The following is a 19206-nucleotide window of genomic DNA, read 5'->3' as shown; positions in this document are numbered from 1 at the left end:
TAAAACTGGTGACAGATTCTAATCAAGATCTCCGCGTGGCACATAACACAATCGGTCAGCTCTCGTGGCCTAGTGACCAATGTTTCTTTGCGTCTAGTTTCACACTCAAATCTTAATGAAGGAGGCTATATGGAAAGTTTTGCCAAAATTTCATTCTCTATTTCTGCACAAAAAGCAGTCAACAAGTTTAAAAATAAAGCGTAGGGGGCGGCCAAAAACGTTCAGATAGATTTTCCAAAAAATATTGCACATTTTGGCGCAAATCTTTCAGCAGCTCCTCTCATTTTCTGCCTTTAGAACAGACTAAAACTGCATAAATTAGCGGAAGCCTTTAATAAATTCGATGCGGTTCACTCGGTTTTTGTTTGAATAAATGAGGCGCAGAGTGTTGTAGCCCGTGCAGCGGATGAAATGGCGCAGTCTTGTGCCGAGGCTCGCGTGAAAGGTACCGTCATTAGTCACAGTTGTCGCCACTAGTTGTCGCCTTTGGGAATAAATCGGGCCGACATAGCTCCTAAATAGATGAATACAGTTAGTCTTCGTACGAGTTGGTTTTGGGCCAGTTGCGCAGACAGAAGAGCCTGTTTATGGGTTTTATACGTTGTTAGGTCCATACATGTGCAAAGAGCATTATAGGAAAAAAAGGTGCATGTGCGTTTTCGGAACACTTTTTCCACCGCTCCGGCTCCAGATTCCCAGGCAAGGCTTGTTTGATTTTGGGCTCTCGCGTCATCTGTTTAATTCATCTTAAAGCTACAGTAAAGGATGTATTGATTGAGGAGCCGGCCAGAAAATTGCTCCGAGGAAGCAGAACGCGGCCTATATTTCCGCTGTCGATTAACCACATGTTTCAGTGGACACAGAGGCTTGTGGTGAGCGTTCGGAGGGCCCCTGCTGTGCAAACATGGCTGCTAAGTATACAGTGAAAATAGAGTTTAACTCCTTCTCCATCAAATATGTCTTGTGCTATCCAGCGGCAAGAAAAGCAGGCGATCGCGAGCGATAGCGATGACCTGACTGCAACCAGCGACGTCTTACAAGTGGCGGAGGACGGGGGCGGGGAAGGTCCTGCTGATTCTTGCATATTATGGACTTGAGAAATCCGACTTCACGGACTGATGCTACTTCTGTTCAGATTTTTCAAGCTACTACTAATACCTGTACACACTGTCTGCTAATACCTGTACACACTGTCTGCTAATACCTGTACACACTGTCTGCTAATACCTGTACACATTGTCTACTAATACCTGTACACATTGTCTACTAATACCTGTACACATTGTCTACTAATACCTGTACACATTGTCTACTGATACCTGTACACATTGTCTACTAATACCTGTACACATTGTCTACTGATACCTGTACACACTGTCTACTAATACCTGTACACATTGTCTACTGATACCTGTACACATTGTCTACTAATACCTGTACACATTGTCTACTGATACCTGTACACATTGTCTACTGATACCTGTACACATTGTCTACTAATACCTGTACACACTGTCTGCTAATACCTGTACACACTGTCTGCTAATACCTGTACACATTGTCTGCTAATACCTGTACACACTGTCTGCTAATACCTGTACACACTGTCTGCTAATACCTGTACACATTGTCTACTAATACCTGTACACATTGTCTACTAATACCTGTACACACTGTCTACTAATACCTGTACACATTGTCTGCTAATACCTGTACACATTGTCTGCTAATACCTGTACACATTGTCTGCTAATACCTGTACACATTGTCTACTAATACCTGTACACATTGTCTACTGATACCTGTACACACTGTCTACTAATACCTGTACACATTGTCTGCTAATACCTGTACACACTGTCTGCTAATACCTGTACACATTGTCTACTGATACCTGTACACATTGTCTACTAATACCTGTACACATTGTCTACTAATACCTGTACACATTGTCTGCTAATACCTGTACACATTGTCTACTGATACCTGTACACATTGTCTGCTAATACCTGTACACATTGTCTACTGATACCTGTACACATTGTCTACTAATACCTGTACACATTGTCTACTGATACCTGTACACATTGTCTACTGATACCTGTACACATTGTCTACTGATACCTGTACACATTGTCTACTGATACCTGTACACATTGTCTGCTAATACCTGTACACATTGTCTGCTAATACCTGTACACATTGTCTGCTAATACCTGTACACACTGTCTGCTAATACCTGTACACATTGTCTACTAATACCTGTACACATTGTCTACTAATACCTGTACACACTGTCTACTGATACCTGTACACACTGTCTACTGATACCTGTACACATTGTCTGCTAATACCTGTACACACTGTCTACTGATACCTGTACACACTGTCTGCTAATACCTGTACACATTGTCTACTGATACCTGTACACATTGTCTACTAATACCTGTACACATTGTCTACTGATACCTGTACACATTGTCTACTAATACCTGTACACATTGTCTACTAATACCTGTACACATTGTCTACTGATACCTGTACACATTGTCTGCTAATACCTGTACACATTGTCTGCTAATACCTGTACACATTGTCTACTAATACCTGTACACATTGTCTGCTAATACCTGTACACACTGTCTGCTAATACCTGTACACACTGTCTACTAATACCTGTACACATTGTCTACTAATACCTGTACACACTGTCTACTGATACCTGTACACACTGTCTACTGATACCTGTACACATTGTCTGCTAATACCTGTACACACTGTCTACTGATACCTGTACACACTGTCTACTGATACCTGTACACACTGTCTGCTAATACCTGTACACATTGTCTACTAATACCTGTACACATTGTCTACTAATACCTGTACACATTGTCTGCTAATACCTGTACACATTGTCTGCTAATACCTGTACACATTGTCTACTGATACCTGTACACATTGTCTACTAATACCTGTACACATTGTCTGCTAATACCTGTACACATTGTCTACTGATACCTGTACACATTGTCTACTAATACCTGTACACATTGTCTACTAATACCTGTACACATTGTCTACTAATACCTGTACACACTGTCTGCTAATACCTGTACACACTGTCTACTAATACCTGTACACATTGTCTACTAATACCTGTACACACTGTCTGCTAATACCTGTACACATTGTCTACTAATACCTGTACACATTGTCTACTAATACCTGTACACACTGTCTGCTAATACCTGTACACACTGTCTGCTAATACCTGTACACATTGTCTACTAATACCTGTACACATTGTCTGCTAATACCTGTACACATTGTCTGCTAATACCTGTACACATTGTCTGCTAATACCTGTACACATTGTCTGCTAATACCTGTACACACTGTCTGCTAATACCTGTACACACTGTCTGCTGATACCTGTACACATTGTCTACTGATACCTGTACACATTGTCTGCTAATACCTGTACACATTGTCTACTAATACTGTGACGGGGTGTACAGCAGAGCAAGGAGAGACAACAGGCCGAGGAACGATCCAACAGGTTTATTCACAAGAACACTGGAACAGCACACGATAAGTCCACGTAAAACAGATTCGGGGGCCCTTCCCGACAATCCTCGGACCGGATTACAAAAGCAATCGTCCTTACAGTAGTCCAAAGAGTTCCACACAATCCCACGGGCCGCCACACAGCCTAGCTCCGTCCGTGTCCACAGCCACACAGGCTGGAGCTCCTGCTCCCTTCAAGTTTCAGCTCACTCTGCCTGAATCTCCCAGGTAAGCAGAGTTTACACTAGTTGGACTCTAGGCCCACCTCCCCCTACTCCCAGGGATGGAAGTGCCTCAAGAGGATATAACCTTGCATTTTAGGGGGTGATTACCTACAACAATAGAAATGTACACAGAAGTAGTTCAAATAAGACAATGAACCCAGCTTGAAATAGGAATCTGTACAGCATATACAGTGAGAGGGTAAATTACATCTTCACAATCCCTCCCCCTCCCAACTTGTGTACGTACTAGGGACCTCTACAGGTCACTGGTTAAGTACACACAGGCAGAGCGTTACTTACATGTGGCTTCATGCAGCCACGAATTGGCATCGTAGCTCTCCCACATCATTGCCCAGGAGAACAGCTGCAGGCAGACCACCCATCACCCCAACCACGCATCGCCTGACCCCAAAACCAAAGCTCAGATCCACAGTGGCTGTGGGAATAGTCCTCCATTGTCCACCAGCCAGTTCAATAACAATCCCAGGTCCTCTATGGATTGCCTCAGGCCGAACCACTCGGGGATCAGCCAGTGTGAGGAAAGCACCCGAGTCACAGAATCCAACAAGTCTCTGTCCATCCAGCACAACCTCCTGCAAGTGCTTACCTCGATGAGCAGAAGTCGTCATAACTGCGGGTCGCACCCCGTAAACTCCTGGTGGTGCAACATGGGGGGCTGAGTCACTAGGCCAGTCCTCACATAACGGTGCCACATCTTCCTCCATGGCACTGGGCTGTAAATAATTAACAATCCGATTGGGTGCAGGATCAGTCCTCATTTGAACAGCTGGGCAGGAGACTTGCCGATGCCCTGGCTGTCCACATTGATAGCATCTGAGCTGGGTCTCCCTACATCCAAGGCGTCCTCTTGGGTAAGGGGTAGGGGAACTTAGTCATAGTCATAGTCATAGTTTTTTAAGGTTGAAGGAGACTCTAAGTCCATCTAGTTCAACCCGTAGCCTAACATGTTGATCCAGAGGAAGGCAAAAAAACCCCAATGTGGCAAACAAGTTCCAATGGGGAAAAAAATTCCTTCCTGACTCCACATCCGGCAATCAGACTAGTTCCCTGGATCAATACCCTGTCATAAAATCTAATATACATAACTGGTAATATTAAATTTTTCAAGAAAGGCATCCAGGCTCTGCTTAAATGTTAGTAGTGAATCACTCATTACAACATCATGCGGCAGAGAGTTCCATAGTCTCACTGCTCGTACAGTAAAGAATCCTCGTCTGTGATTATGATTAAACCTTCTTTCCTCAAGACGTAGCGGATGCCCCCGTGTTCCAGTCGCAGGCCGAGGTGTAAAAAGATCTTTGGAAAGGTCTCTGTACTGTCCCCTCATATATTTATACATTGTGATTAGATCCCCCTAAGCCTTTGTTTTTCCTGTCTTGGTATTGCAGCCCCCCCATTCCTCTAATAATCTTGGTCGCTCTTCTCTGCACCCTCTCCAGTTCAGCTATGTCCTTCTTATATATCGGTGACCCAGAATTGTACACAGTATTCTAAGTGCGGTCGCACTAGTGACTTGTACAGATGTAGAACTATATTTTTTTCATGAACACTTATACCTCTTTTAATACATCCCATTATTTTATTAGCCCTGCAGCAGCTGCCTGACACTGGCCACTAAAGTGAAGTTTACCATCCACCCATACACCCAAGTCTTTTTCTGTCTGTTTTACCCAGTGTTCTACAATTAAGTACATAATCATAAATGTTATTTCCTCTACCCAAGTGCATGACCTTACATTTATCTACATTAAACTTCAATTGCCACTTCTCAGCCCAATCCTCCAATTTACATAAATCTCCCTGTAATATAAAATTATCCTCCTCTGTATTGATTACCCTGCAGAGTTTAGTATCATCTGCAAATATTGAAATTCTACTCCGCATGCCCCCAACAAGGTCATTTATAAATATGTTGAAAAGAAGCGGGCCCAATACTGACCCCTGTGGTACCCCACTATGAACTGAGACCCAGTCCGAGTACGTACCATTAATAACCACCCTTTGTTTCCTATCACTGAGCCAGTTTTTAACCCAGTTACACATATTTTCCCCTATCCCCATTATTCTCATTTTATGTACCAGCCTTTTGTGTGGCACCGTATCAAAAGCTTTTGAAAAGTCCATATACACAACATCCACTGCATTTCCCTGGTCCAGGCTTGAACTTACCTCTTCATAGAAGCTGATCAAATTAGTTTGACAGGATCGATCCCTCATAAACCCATGTTGATGCTCTGTCAAAAGGTTATTTTTCTTGAGATACTCCAGTATAGCATCTCTCAAGAAACCCTCAAGGATTTTACCAACCGTAGAGGTTAAACTTGGAGGCCGGCTCCCACCTGAAGGTGCTGTAGGGGTTTGAGGATGATTCCTCCATGGCCTGGCTGGGCATGAGGCCTGCAAATGCCCGGGATGCCTACAAACATAACACCTGCGCTCTGTTTCTTCCTCTCCCCGGCGTATTCCAGAAAGTGCAGTAGAAGCAACTGGAGGCACATTAACACGGGTATCAACATGTGGTGGCTTAGAGGAACGGGGAACAATGGGGACAGAATAACTGGGGGCATCCGGTGTTGTGGAGCTGTTAGGCGTCTCTCCATCCTCCAACAGAACCCTCCACTGAGGCTTGATGGTGAGAGCCTCATCAGCTAGAGCAGCAGCTTCCTCCACTGTCGCTGGTTTTCTCTCACGCACCCATTCCCGGATCTCAGCGGGGCACTGGGCAAAGAATTGTTCTTTTAGGATGACCTGCAGGAAGGTCTCCCAAGATAAGGCCTCCTCTGCCTCCAGCCAGCGATTACATATTTGTTTGAGTCTATGAGCATATATCTTAAAAGACACTTCCCCATCACAGGCTAAAGCACGGAACTGAGTCCTGTAAGTGTCTGGGGTCACAGCATAATGTTCTAGAATAGTCTGTTTAATATCCGCATACTCACAGTTCCACCGAGGGTCCATAGCTCTATAGGCTTCAGCAGCTCCCCCCTCTAGGAGCCCAACCAGATGCCGGACACGCTCCCTGTCCGGGACTTCCATTAATCGACACTGATGCTCAAAGTCCTGGAAGAAGCCCTCAATGTCGCCTGCAGCCTCATTGAACGGCTTAAAGTCTTTGCGGGACACTCTGGAAGTTCCCTCATGATGGGTGCTGGGGTTACAGTCTGTCTGGAACCTCTCGCGGCTTCCACAGCGAGCTCCTTATCCAGCAATGCCATCTCCTCCATCCTGCGCTCCTTCTCTTCAGCTCCACGCATGGCCTCCCTCTTATCTTCTATGGTGGCCTCATCTCCAAGCAGTGCCATCTTTTCCTCGTACCACACAATCCATTGACTTTTTTGGGTATTTACCTCCAGCTCCCGTCTTTCCTCCCTTTGCTGTGAGGATCCTTCCTCCACGTCATTTTGCGAGCAGACTCCTTCTAGCGCCTCAATCAGCTGCTCCTTGGAGAGTCCTTTGAAACGAACTCCTACTTCACGGGCCTTTGATTGCAGGCTCCCCAAAGTCCAGGTCTTGTACTCTGCAGTGCTGGTTCCTGATGTTGAGCCATTGTCCTCCATTCCTTCTGCTCTGATCCAGCGCTGCCAACCAGTTTGTGACGGGGTGTACAACAGAGCAAAGGATGGACGAGGCCGAGGGACGATCCAACAGATTTATTCACAAGAACACTGGAACAGCACACGATAAGTCCACGTAAAACAGATTCGGGGGCCCTTCCCGACAATCCTCGGGCCGGATTACAAAGCAATCGTCCTTACAGTAGTCCAAAGAGTTCCACACAATCCCACGGGCCGCCACACAGGCCTAGCTCCGTCCGTGTCCACAGCCACACAGGCTGGAGCTCCTGCTCCCTTCAAGTTTCAGCTCACTCTGCCTGAATCTCCCAGGTAAGCAGAGTTTACACTAGTTGGACTCTAGGCCCACCTCCCCCTACTCCCAGGGATGGAAGTGCCTCAAGAGGATATAACCTTGCATTTTAGGGGGTGATTACCTACAACAATAGAAATGTACACAGAAGTAGTTCAAATAAGACAATGAACCCAGCTTGAAATAGGAATCTGTACAGCATATACAGTGAGAGGGTAAATTACATCTTCACAAATACCTGTACACACTGTCTGCTAATACCTGTACACACTGTCTGCTAATACCTGTACACATTGTCTACTAATACCTGTACACATTGTCTACTAATACCTGTACACATTGTCTACTGATACCTGTACACATTGTCTACTGATACCTGTACACATTGTCTACTGATACCTGTACACATTGTCTACTGATACCTGTACACATTGTCTACTGATACCTGTACACATTGTCTACTGATACCTGTACACATTGTCTACTGATACCTGTACACACTGTCTGCTGATACCTGTACACATTGTCTACTGATACCTGTACACATTGTCTACTGATACCTGTACACATTGTCTGCTAATACCTGTACACACTGTCTGCTAATACCTGTACACACTGTCTACTGATACCTGTACACATTGTCTACTGATACCTGTACACATTGTCTACTGATACCTGTACACATTGTCTACTAATACCTGTACACACTGTCTACTGATACCTGTACACACTGTCTACTGATACCTGTACACACTGTCTACTGATACCTGTACACATTGTCTACTGATACCTGTACACATTGTCTACTAATACCTGTACACATTGTCTACTGATACCTGTACACACTGTCTGCTAATACCTGTACACATTGTCTACTGATACCTGTACACATTGTCTACTGATACCTGTACACATTGTCTACTGATACCTGTACACATTGTCTACTGATACCTGTACACATTGTCTACTGATACCTGTACACATTGTCTGCTGATACCTGTACACATTGTCTACTGATACCTGTACACATTGTCTACTGATACCTGTACACATTGTCTACTGATACCTGTACACATTGTCTACTGATACCTGTACACATTGTCTACTAATACCTGTACACATTGTCTACTAATACCTGTACACATTGTCTACTGATACCTGTACACATTGTCTGCTGATACCTGTACACATTGTCTACTGATACCTGTACACATGTCTACTGATACCTGTACACATTGTCTACTGATACCTGTACACATTGTCTACTGATACCTGTACACATTGTCTGCTAATACCTGTACACACTGTCTACTGATACCTGTACACAGTCTACTGATACCTGTACACACTGTCTGCTGATACCTGTACACATTGTCTACTGATACCTGTACACATTGTCTACTGATACCTGTACACACTGTCTGCTGATACCTGTACACACTGTCTGCTGATACCTGTACACACTGTCTGCTAATACCTGTACACATTGTCTACTGATACCTGTACACATTGTCTACTAATAACCTGTACGACTGTCTACTGATACCTGTACACATTGGATAAAATTCAGCAAAGTCGTGACCATAACAAAATGATTGACTGTTTGGGTAAAATGATCACTGACAGACGGACGTTCCTTATCCTTCCAAAATGTCAGACGGACACGTTGGATTTTTTTCTGCTGACGAGACTGAAGAAGCTTTAAATTTGCTTTCCTCTGAAGACAACACCTCGGACACTGAGAACAGTCCAGATCTTTTCTCCTTGCCAGATAAGAGGCTTCTGGCGTTGTCTATTGGTCATGAGTGGTGACACAAGGAATGTGACACTTGTAGCCCATGTCCCGGACATGTCTGTGTGTGGTGGCTCTAGAAGCACTGACTCCAACAGCGTGAATCCTCCTTGTGAATCTCCCCCAAATTTTAAATTGGCCTTTTATTAACAATCCTATCAAGGCTGCAGTTATCAAAGTTTCTTATGCACTTTTTTCTAACACACTTTTTCCTTCCACTCAGCTTTCCATTAATATGCTTGGATACAGCACTCTGTGAGAACAGACAGCTTCTTTAGCAATGACCTTTTGTGGCTTGCCCTCCTTGTGGAGTGTGTCACTAACTGCCTTCTGGACATCTGTGAAGTCAACAGTCTTCCTCATTTTTGCGTTGCCTACTGAACCAGACTAAGGGACCATTTTTAGATGCTTAGGAAGCATTTGCAGGTATTTTGTGGGTAATTCTAATTTTCTGAGATAATGACTTCTGCGTTTTGATTGGCTGTAAGCCATAATCATCAACATTAACAGAAATAAACACTTGAAATAGATCCCTCTGTGTGTAATGACTCTATATAATATATAACACGTGAACTAGATTCCTCTGTGTGTAATGACTCTATATAATATATAGGAATAGATCCCTCTGTGTGTAATGACTCTATATAATATATAGGAATAGATCCCTCTGTGTGTAATGACACTCTATAATATATAGGAATTAATCCCTCTGTGTGTAATGACTCTATATAATATATAGGAATAGATCCCTCTGTGTGTAATGACTATATAATATATAGGAATAGATCCCTCTGTGTGTAATGTACTCTATATAATATATAGGAATAGATCCCTCTGTGTGTAATGACACTATATAATATATAGGAATAGATCCCTCTGTGTGTAATGACTCTATATAATATATAGGAATAGATCCCTCTGTGTGTAATGACTCTATATAATATATAGGAATAGATCCCTCTGTGTGTAATGACTCTATATAATATATAGGAATAGATCCCTCTGTGTGTAATGACTCTATATAATATATAGGTATAGATCCCTCTGTGTGTAATGACTATATAATATATAGGAATAGATCCCTCTGTGTGTAATGACTCTATATAATATATAGGAATAGATCCCTCTGTGTGTAATGACACTATATAATATATAGAATAGATCCCTCTGTGTGTAATGACTCTATATAATATATAGGAATAGATCCCTCTGTGTGTAATGACTCTATATAATATATGCACTTCCATTTTTGTATTGAATTACTGAAATTAATTAACTTTTTGATGATATTCTAATTTATTGAGCTGCACGCGTATTTGGGCTGCCAGTGTCCTCTTTAATCTAAAACGTTTGGGGGGCCATAGGTGTAAAGCTGGCGCTGGTAACTGGTGGACGACTTTTGACGTCTCTTCCGACTCCACCATACACGAGCGCTCGGTTTATCTTAGGGGTTGTGTTTTCAACGCTGAGAGATCAGGTGAAATTCCAACAGACTGATCGTTTTGGTTTATATTTTTCTTCCAGTCAACGTCTTTTGGGTAGAGTCAGGAGGCCCCATAAATATATTTATATTCAATTTCTCTGTTTCTTGCAAACTTTAATCCAATGAGTGTGTATGTGGTCTTAAGGCCCCGTCACACGCAGAGATAAATCTTTGGCAGATCTGTGGTTGCAGTGAAATCATGGACATATTGTTCCATTTGTACACAGCCACAACCTGCCACTGATTGTCCACAATTTCACTGCAACCACAGATCTGCCGCAGATTTATCTGTGTGTGTGTGACGGGGCCTTTAAGACGAGGCTGCCTCCATCGCCTCACCAGCCCGCGTGCTGGGATATTCGTTCCGCAGAGCACAATGACATCATTTCAACACCCGGTTTATATGAATTTCTATACTTGGTGATATTTGGAGTAGGGATTTATCAAGAAAAGACCTTTTTTTTTTTTTTTTTTTTTTTTTTTTTTTTTTTTTTCATTTAACACCCGCGTGGCATGGAGAATGGCCAGGCTTGGGAAATTAACGAACCATGATATGTAAGTGAAGACTGTCCTAATCTGAGCTGGATTCATTTCTCCTTTGTTTAATCCACTATCTTTTTTAGACAGCTATTTTTTTTTTGTTTTTTATAGTTTTTTTTTTTTTTGTTTTAGTTCATTTTCCCTCTTTAGTTAATGAGTGCATCATGTTTTTAGCTTGTCTTTATTGTGTAGCTTGACGCGTTTTCAACTTTTTGGGCATTGTTTCATATTTTGAGTTGTTCCATATATTTTTTCTTACGATATTAAGATAATTTGTCCCTCCCGATTTTGTTTTTCTCTTTTCTCGTCTGCCATTGTAGCAATTTACTCTTATTTGCCTTTCACAAAAAAAAATAAAATAAAAATTGTTTGTGGGTAAATAACAAATTTTAACAACAAAGTTAAATTTAAAGTTCATTTTATTCAATAGATCTTGAGATAATTCCACAATTAAATGTGTATAAAAAAGTGTTCTGTGTTGAGAACTTATATATGTGCCCCTGCTGGTGTACTGTGTAATGGCCGTGTCTGACCCTACAAGGACATCCATTCCCGGTCCATCCAGGTCACCTTCCTCCACCAGTTCTCCATTTTGTCACTAAGGCTACTTTCACACATCCGGTTTTTGCAGTGCGGCTCAATCCGGCTGTGAAACCTATGCAACTATGAAAACACCGCATCCTTTGCATAAGTTTTTATATGCAGCCAGTCCGGTTTTTTCCGGGTTGCGGCACGCTACTGACCTTGCAGTGGAAGAAACCGCATGCGGCATGCGGCGGCCGGATGCGGTTTTTTCCGCATCGCGCCGCATCCGACGTCCATAGACATGCATTGCAAAATGCGCCGCAGCGGCCGGATGCAGCGCGATGCGTTTTTGCCGGAACAAAAAACATTGCAGGCAACGTTCTATCCGGCCGCGGCATCGGCTAAATCTGCCGCATGCGGCAAAAAACGGACTGAACGCAAGCCCATGCGGCACAATACGGCACTAATGTAAGTCTATGTAAAAAAACCCGCAACCGGCGGCAAAAAAACGGTTGCGGTTTTTCTGCAGAACGCCGTTATTGTGCCGCAGAGCAAAAACGGATGTGTGAAAGTAGCCTTAGTCATTTATACCCGACAATATTGTACTGAGGAATCCTCCGCCCTGATATAAAGCTGTTCTAGTATCGGCCATTACTACCTCTTGTGGTCGCATTCCACAGTCTGACCGCTCTAACTGTAAAGAACCCTTTCCTATTTAGCTGCCGGAATCGCTTTTCTTCCCCCGCAGTGACTGCCCCCACCCTCCCCCCCCGCAGTGAGCGCCCCTGGTCCTTAGTATTGTCTTTGGAAGAAATAAGTCCTGCGCCGTCCTTTATATTGACCACACATGTATTTATACATATATAATGAGATCTCCTCTGAGACGTCTTTTTTCTAAGCTAAACATATCTAACTTTTTCAACCTCTCATCATACGGGCGGCCTCCATTCCTCATCATACGGGCGGCCTCCATTCCTCATCATACGGGAGGCCTCCATTCCTCAACATACAGGCAGCCTCTGTTACTCATCATACGGGCGGCCTCCATTCCTCATCATACGGGCGGCCTCCATTCCTCATCATACGGGCGGCCTCCATTCCTCATCATACGGGAGGCCTCCATTCCTCATCATACGGGCGGCCTCCATTCCTCATCATACGGGCGGCCTCCATTCCTCATCATACGGGCGGCCTCCATTCCTCATCATACGGGCGGCCTCCATTCCTCATCATACGGGCGGCCTCCATTCCTCATCATACGGGCGGCCTCCATTCCTCATCATACGGGCGGCCTCCATTCCTCATCATACGGGCGGCCTCCATTCCTCATCATACGGGCGGCCTCCATTCCTCATCATACGGGCGGCCTCCATTCCTCATCATACGGGCGGCCTCCATTCCTCATCATACGGGCGGCCTCCATTCTCTATCATACGGGCGGCCTCCATTCCTCATCATACGGGCGGCCTCCATTCTCATCATACGGGCGGCCTCCATTCCTCATCATACGGGCGGCCTCCATTCCTCATCATACGGGGCGGCCTCCATTCCTCATCATACGGGCGGCCTCCATTCCTCATCATACGGGCGGCCTCCATTCCCCATCATACGGGCGGCCTCCATTCCCATCATACGGGCGGCCTCTATTCCTCATCATACGGGCGGCCTCTATTCCTCATCATACGGGCGGCCTCTATTACTCTCATACGGGCGGCCTCCATTACTCCTCATACGGGCGGCCTCCATTCCTCCTCATACGGGCGGCCTCCATTCCTCCTCATACGGGCGGCCTCCATTCCTCCTCATACGGGCGGCCTCCATTACTCCTCATACGGGCGGCCTCCATTACTCCTCATACGGGCGGCCTCCATTACTCATCATACGGGCGGCCTCCATTCCTCCTCATACGGGCGGCCTCCATTCCTCCTCATACGGGGCGGCCTCCATTCCTCATCATACGGGCGGCCTCTATTCCTCATCATACGGGCGGCCTCTATTACTCCTCATACGGGCGGCCTCCATTACTCCTCATACGGGCGGCCTCCATTACTCCTCATACGGGCGGCCTCCATTACTCCTCATACGGGCGGCCTCCATTACTCCTCATACGGGAGGCCTCCATTACTCCTCATACGGGAGGCCTCCATTACTCCTCATACGGGAGACCTCCATTACTCCTCATACGGGCGGCCTCCATTACTCCTCATACGGGCGGCCTCCATTACTCCTCATACGGGCGGCCTCCATTACTCCTCATACGGGCGGCCTCCATTACTCCTCATACGGGCGGCCTCCATTACTCCTCATACGGGCGGCCTCCATTACTCCTCATACGGGCGGCCTCCATTTACTCCTCATACGGGAGGCCTCCATTACTCCTCATACGGGCGGCCTCCATTACTCCTCATACGGGCGGCCTCCATTACTCCTCATACGGGAGGCCTCCATTACTCCTCATACGGGCGGCCTCCATTACTCCTCATACGGGCGGCCTCCATTACTCCTCATACGGGCGGCCTCCATTACTCCTCATATGGGCGGCCTCCATTCCTTGTAATAGTCTATTTGCCCGCCTTTTAACTGATTCTAACTTCTGAATGTCCTTTTTAAAATGTGGAGCCCAAAACTAGATCCCATATTCCAGATGTGGCCTTACAAGTGATGTATAGAGGGTAAGAATATGTTGGGGATCACGGGATCTAATCTCTCTTTTTATACTTCCTAATATCTTGTTTGCTTTAGCAGCTGCTGCCTGACATTGATGCTGCTGCTCAGCTTATTAGTAATGAGAATACCCCGGTCCTTCTGTTCTGTAGTCCCGAGTTTACTTCCATTTAATGTATCTGTAGCGCCCCTGAACCCATCAGGGCACTATAAGGTACTGCATCCTGTTAAAGATGCAGGGCCTACCCCCAGGTACCTGGAAGACCAGTGTCGGTAACGGCAAAACACATTAAAATCCCAGTTTTCCCCATCCACAGACTGGTGACAGACTAGAGTGGACCCAATGGATGGCCACCCGGGGTGGAGCTGATCCAGTCCACTAGACGACAATCAGGTGTGAGGGGACGGACAGTTAGGAAGTGGAAGTGAGAGAGAACGGACGTAACTGCACTGACACGGGAGTGTGACGTGACCTGAGGGCCCAGGCGTGTGGTTGCCGGTGGAGTTCGGCGAAGTACTCCTGGTACCATAGCACTGACGGGGTACAGAGCCCTAGGTCAGGCAAACGCTCCATGCAGACCTGATAACATCTGCACAGTGAGGGAACCATCCAGGACCTCACTGACCTTAGAAGTCTGGGGGCACCAGCCGTAACGGGAGAACCAGGGACTGACACTATGCGATCAATCCCATCCACAAGGTCATTAATATAGAGATTAAAATGAATCTGTCCCAGTACAGATCCCTGCGGTCCCCACTGCTCCCAGTACAGATCCCTGCGGCCCCCACTGCTCCCAGTACAGATCCCTGCGGCCCCCACTGCTCCCAGTACAGATCCCTGCGGTCCCCACTGCTCCCAGTACAGATCCCTGCGGTCCCCACTGCTCCCAGTACAGATCCCTGCGGTCCCCACTGCACCCAGTACAGATCCCTGCGCTCCCCACTGCTCCCAGTACAGATCCCTGCGGTCCCCACTGCTCCCAGCACAGATCCCTGCGGCCCCCACTGCTCCCAGTACAGATCCCTGCAGTCCCCACTGCTCCCAGTACAGATCCCTGCGGTCCCCACTGCTCCCAGTACAGATCCCTGCGGTCCCCACTGCTCCCAGTACAGATCCCTGCGGTCCCCACTGCTCCCAGTACAGATCCCTGCGGCCCCCACTGCTCCCAGTACAGATCCCTGCGGCCCCCACTGCTCCCAGTACAGATCCCTGCGGCCCCCACTGCTCCCAGTACAGACTCCTGCGGCCCCCACTGCTCCCAGTACAGATCCCTGCGGCCCCCACTGCTCCCAGTAACTCCGCGTTCTGCCTGTGCCTTGTCAGATGACGTCGGGGGTAAGAAGGATGTGTCTTAGGTTCTCCGAGAAGCTTAGCTACTGCTGGAGTCCATGGAGCGCACATGCATGCTCACCTGTGCCGGGCGTGCATATGGGCTGAGGTCTCTCGGCGCTTACAGTTCCCTTCTGCTCATACCTTCGCTTTCCTGTGAACAGAATTCAGACCAATATTTCTATCGTGCAGTTACAAAGAAAAAAAAAACCCAAACACTAAATCATGAGGCCCTTTCAATTGCTTAAGTGCTGCAAGTGCGTCACGTCCCGGCACGTAGCGGACTCTCTCTTTACACGGCCCCTGCTCGGGTAACGGTCTTATTGTTGTCAGTGTAATGTTTTATTCTCTGCAGCCTCTATTGTAAATGCTGCATGTGCGTCACGTCCCGGCACGTAGCGGACTCTCACTTTACACGGCTCCTGCTCGGGTAACGGTCTTATTGTTGTCAGTGTAATGTTTTATTCTCTGCAGCCGCTATTGTAAATGCTGCATGTGCGTCACGTCCCGGCACGTAGCGGACTCTCACTTTACACGGCTCCTGCTCGGGTAACGGTCTTATTGTTGTCAGTGTAATGTTTTATTCTCTGCAGCCTCTATTGTAAATGCTGCATGTGCGTCACGTCCCGGCACGTAGCGGACTCTCACTTTACACGGCCCCTGCTCAGGTAACGGTCTTATTGTTGTCAGTGTAATGTTATATTCTCTGCAGCCTCTATTGTAAATGCTGCATGTGCGTCACGTCCCGGCACGTAGCGGACTCTCTCTTTACACGGCTCCTGCTCGGGTAACGGTCTTATTGTTGTCAGTGTAATGTTTTATTCTCTGCAGCCTCTATTGTAAATGCTGCATGTGCGTCACGTCCCGGCACGTAGCGGACTCTCACTTTACACGGCTCCTGCTCGGGTAACGGTCTTATTGTTGTCAGTGTAATGTTATATTCTCTGCAGCCGCTATTGTAAATGCTGCATGTGCGTCACGTCCCGGCACGTAGCGGACTCTCACTTTACACGGCTCCTGCTCGGGTAACGGTCTTATTGTTGTCAGTGTAATGTTTTATTCTCTGCAGCCTCTATTGTAAATGCTGCATGTGCGTCACGTCCCGGCACGTAGCGGACTCTCACTTTACACGGCTCCTGCTCGGGTAACGGTCTTATTGTTGTCAGTGTAATGTTATATTCTCTGCAGCCGCTATTGTAAATGCTGCATGTGCGTCACGTCCCGGCACGTAGCGGACTCTCACTTTACACGGCTCCTGCTCGGGTAACGGTCTTATTGTTGTCAGTGTAATGTTTTATTCTCTGCAGCCTCTATTGTAAATGCTGCATGTGCGTCACGTCCCGGCACGTAGCGGACTCTCACTTTACACGGCCCCTGCTCAGGTAACGGTCTTATTGTTGTCAGTGTAATGTTATATTCTCTGCAGCCTCTATTGTAAATGCTGCATGTGCGTCACGTCCCGGCACGTAGCGGACTCTCTCTTTACACGGCTCCTGCTCGGGTAACGGTCTTATTGTTGTCAGTGTAATGTTTTATTCTCTGCAGCCTCTATTGTAAATGCTGCATGTGCGTCACGTCCCGGCACGTAGCGGACTCTCTCTTTACACGGCCCCTGCTCGGGTAACGGTCTTATTGTTGTCAGTGTAATGTTATATTCTCTGCAGCCGCTATTGTAAATGCTGCATGTGCGTCACGTCCCGGCACGTAGCGGACTCTCACTTTACACGGCCCCTGCTCAGGTAACGGTCTTATTGTTGTCAGTGTAATGTTTTATTCTCTGCAGCCGCTATTGTAAATGCTGCATGTGCGTCACGTCCCGGCACGTAGCGGACTCTCTCTTTACACGGCTCCTGCTCGGGTAACGGTCTTATTGTTGTCAGTGTAATGTTATATTCTCTGCAGCCGCTATTGTAAATGCTGCATGTGCGTCACGTCCCGGCACGTAGCGGACTCTCGCTTTACACGGCTCCTGCTCGGGTAACGGTCTTATTGTTGTCAGTGTAATGTTATATTCTCTGCAGCTTCTATTGTAAATGCTGCATGTGCGTCACGTCCCGGCACGTAGCGGACTCTCACTTTACACGGCCCCTGCTCGGGTAACGGTCTTATTGTTGTCAGTGTAATGTTTTATTCTCTGCAGCCTCTATTGTAAGTGCTGCAAGTACGTCACGTCCCGGCACGTAGCGGACTCTCGCTTTACACGGCTCCTGCTCGGGTAACGGTCTTATTGTTGTCAGTGTAATGTTTTATTCTCTGCAGCCGCTATTGTAAATGCTGCATGTGCGTCACGTCCCGGCACGTAGCGGACTCTCTCTTTACACGGCTCCTGCTCGGGTAACGGTCTTATTGTTGTCAGTGTAATGTTTTATTCTCTGCAGCCTCTATTGTAAATGCTGCATGTGCGTCACGTCCCGGCACGTAGCGGACTCTCTCTTTACACGGCTCCTGCTCGGGTAACGGTCTTATTGTTGTCAGTGTAATGTTATATTCTCTGCAGCCTCTATTGTAAATGCTGCATGTGCGTCACGTCCCGGCACGTAGCGGACTCTCACTTTACACGGCCACTGCTCGGGTAACGGTCTTATTGTTGTCAGTGTAATGTTATATTCTCTGCAGCCTCTATTGTAAATGCTGCATGTGCGTCACGTCCCGGCACGTAGCGGACTCTCACTTTACACGGCCCCTGCTCGGGTAACGGTCTTATTGTTGTCAGTGTAATGTTATATTCTCTGCAGCCGCTATTGTAAATGCTGCATGTGCGTCACGTCCCGGCACGTAGCGGACTCTCACTTTACACGGCCCCTGCTCGGGTAACGGTCTTATTGTTGTCAGTGTAATGTTTTATTCTCTGCAGCCTCTATTGTAAATGCTGCATGTGCGTCACGTCCCGGCACGTAGCGGACTCTCACTTTACACGGCTCCTGCTCGGGTAACGGTCTTATTGTTGTCAGTGTAATGTTTTATTCTCTGCAGCCTCTATTGTAAATGCTGCATGTGCGTCACGTCCCGGCACGTAGCGGACTCTCTCTTTACACGGCCCCTGCTCGGGTAACGGTCTTACTGTTGTCAGTGTAATGTTATATTCTCTGCAGCCTCTATTGTAAATGCTGCATGTGCGTCACGTCCCGGCACGTAGCGGACTCTCACTTTACACGGCCACTGCTCGGGTAACGGTCTTATTGTTGTCAGTGTA

The 19206-nt window shown here is 46.6% G+C and overlaps 1 protein-coding gene across 1 annotated transcript in view; it reads left to right on the top strand.

Annotated features, from left to right (window-relative positions):
• The first annotated feature begins 411 nt into the window (after positions 1-411).
• The window catches only part of LOC142250104 (ras-specific guanine nucleotide-releasing factor RalGPS2-like), a 155362-nt gene continuing 136567 nt past the window's right edge, over positions 412-19206 (top strand). The window contains exons 1-3 of the mRNA XM_075322168.1: positions 412-445; positions 754-872; positions 975-1065. Of these exons, the coding sequence (XP_075178283.1) occupies positions 412-445; positions 754-872; positions 975-1065 (244 nt within the window). The remainder of the gene's footprint in view (positions 446-753; positions 873-974; positions 1066-19206) is intronic.

Source organism: Anomaloglossus baeobatrachus, chromosome 8 (genome assembly GCF_048569485.1).
Source record: "Anomaloglossus baeobatrachus isolate aAnoBae1 chromosome 8, aAnoBae1.hap1, whole genome shotgun sequence".
In the NCBI taxonomy this organism is placed as follows: domain Eukaryota; kingdom Metazoa; phylum Chordata; class Amphibia; order Anura; family Aromobatidae; genus Anomaloglossus; species Anomaloglossus baeobatrachus.
This window is presented reverse-complemented; position numbering and strand designations above follow the sequence as displayed.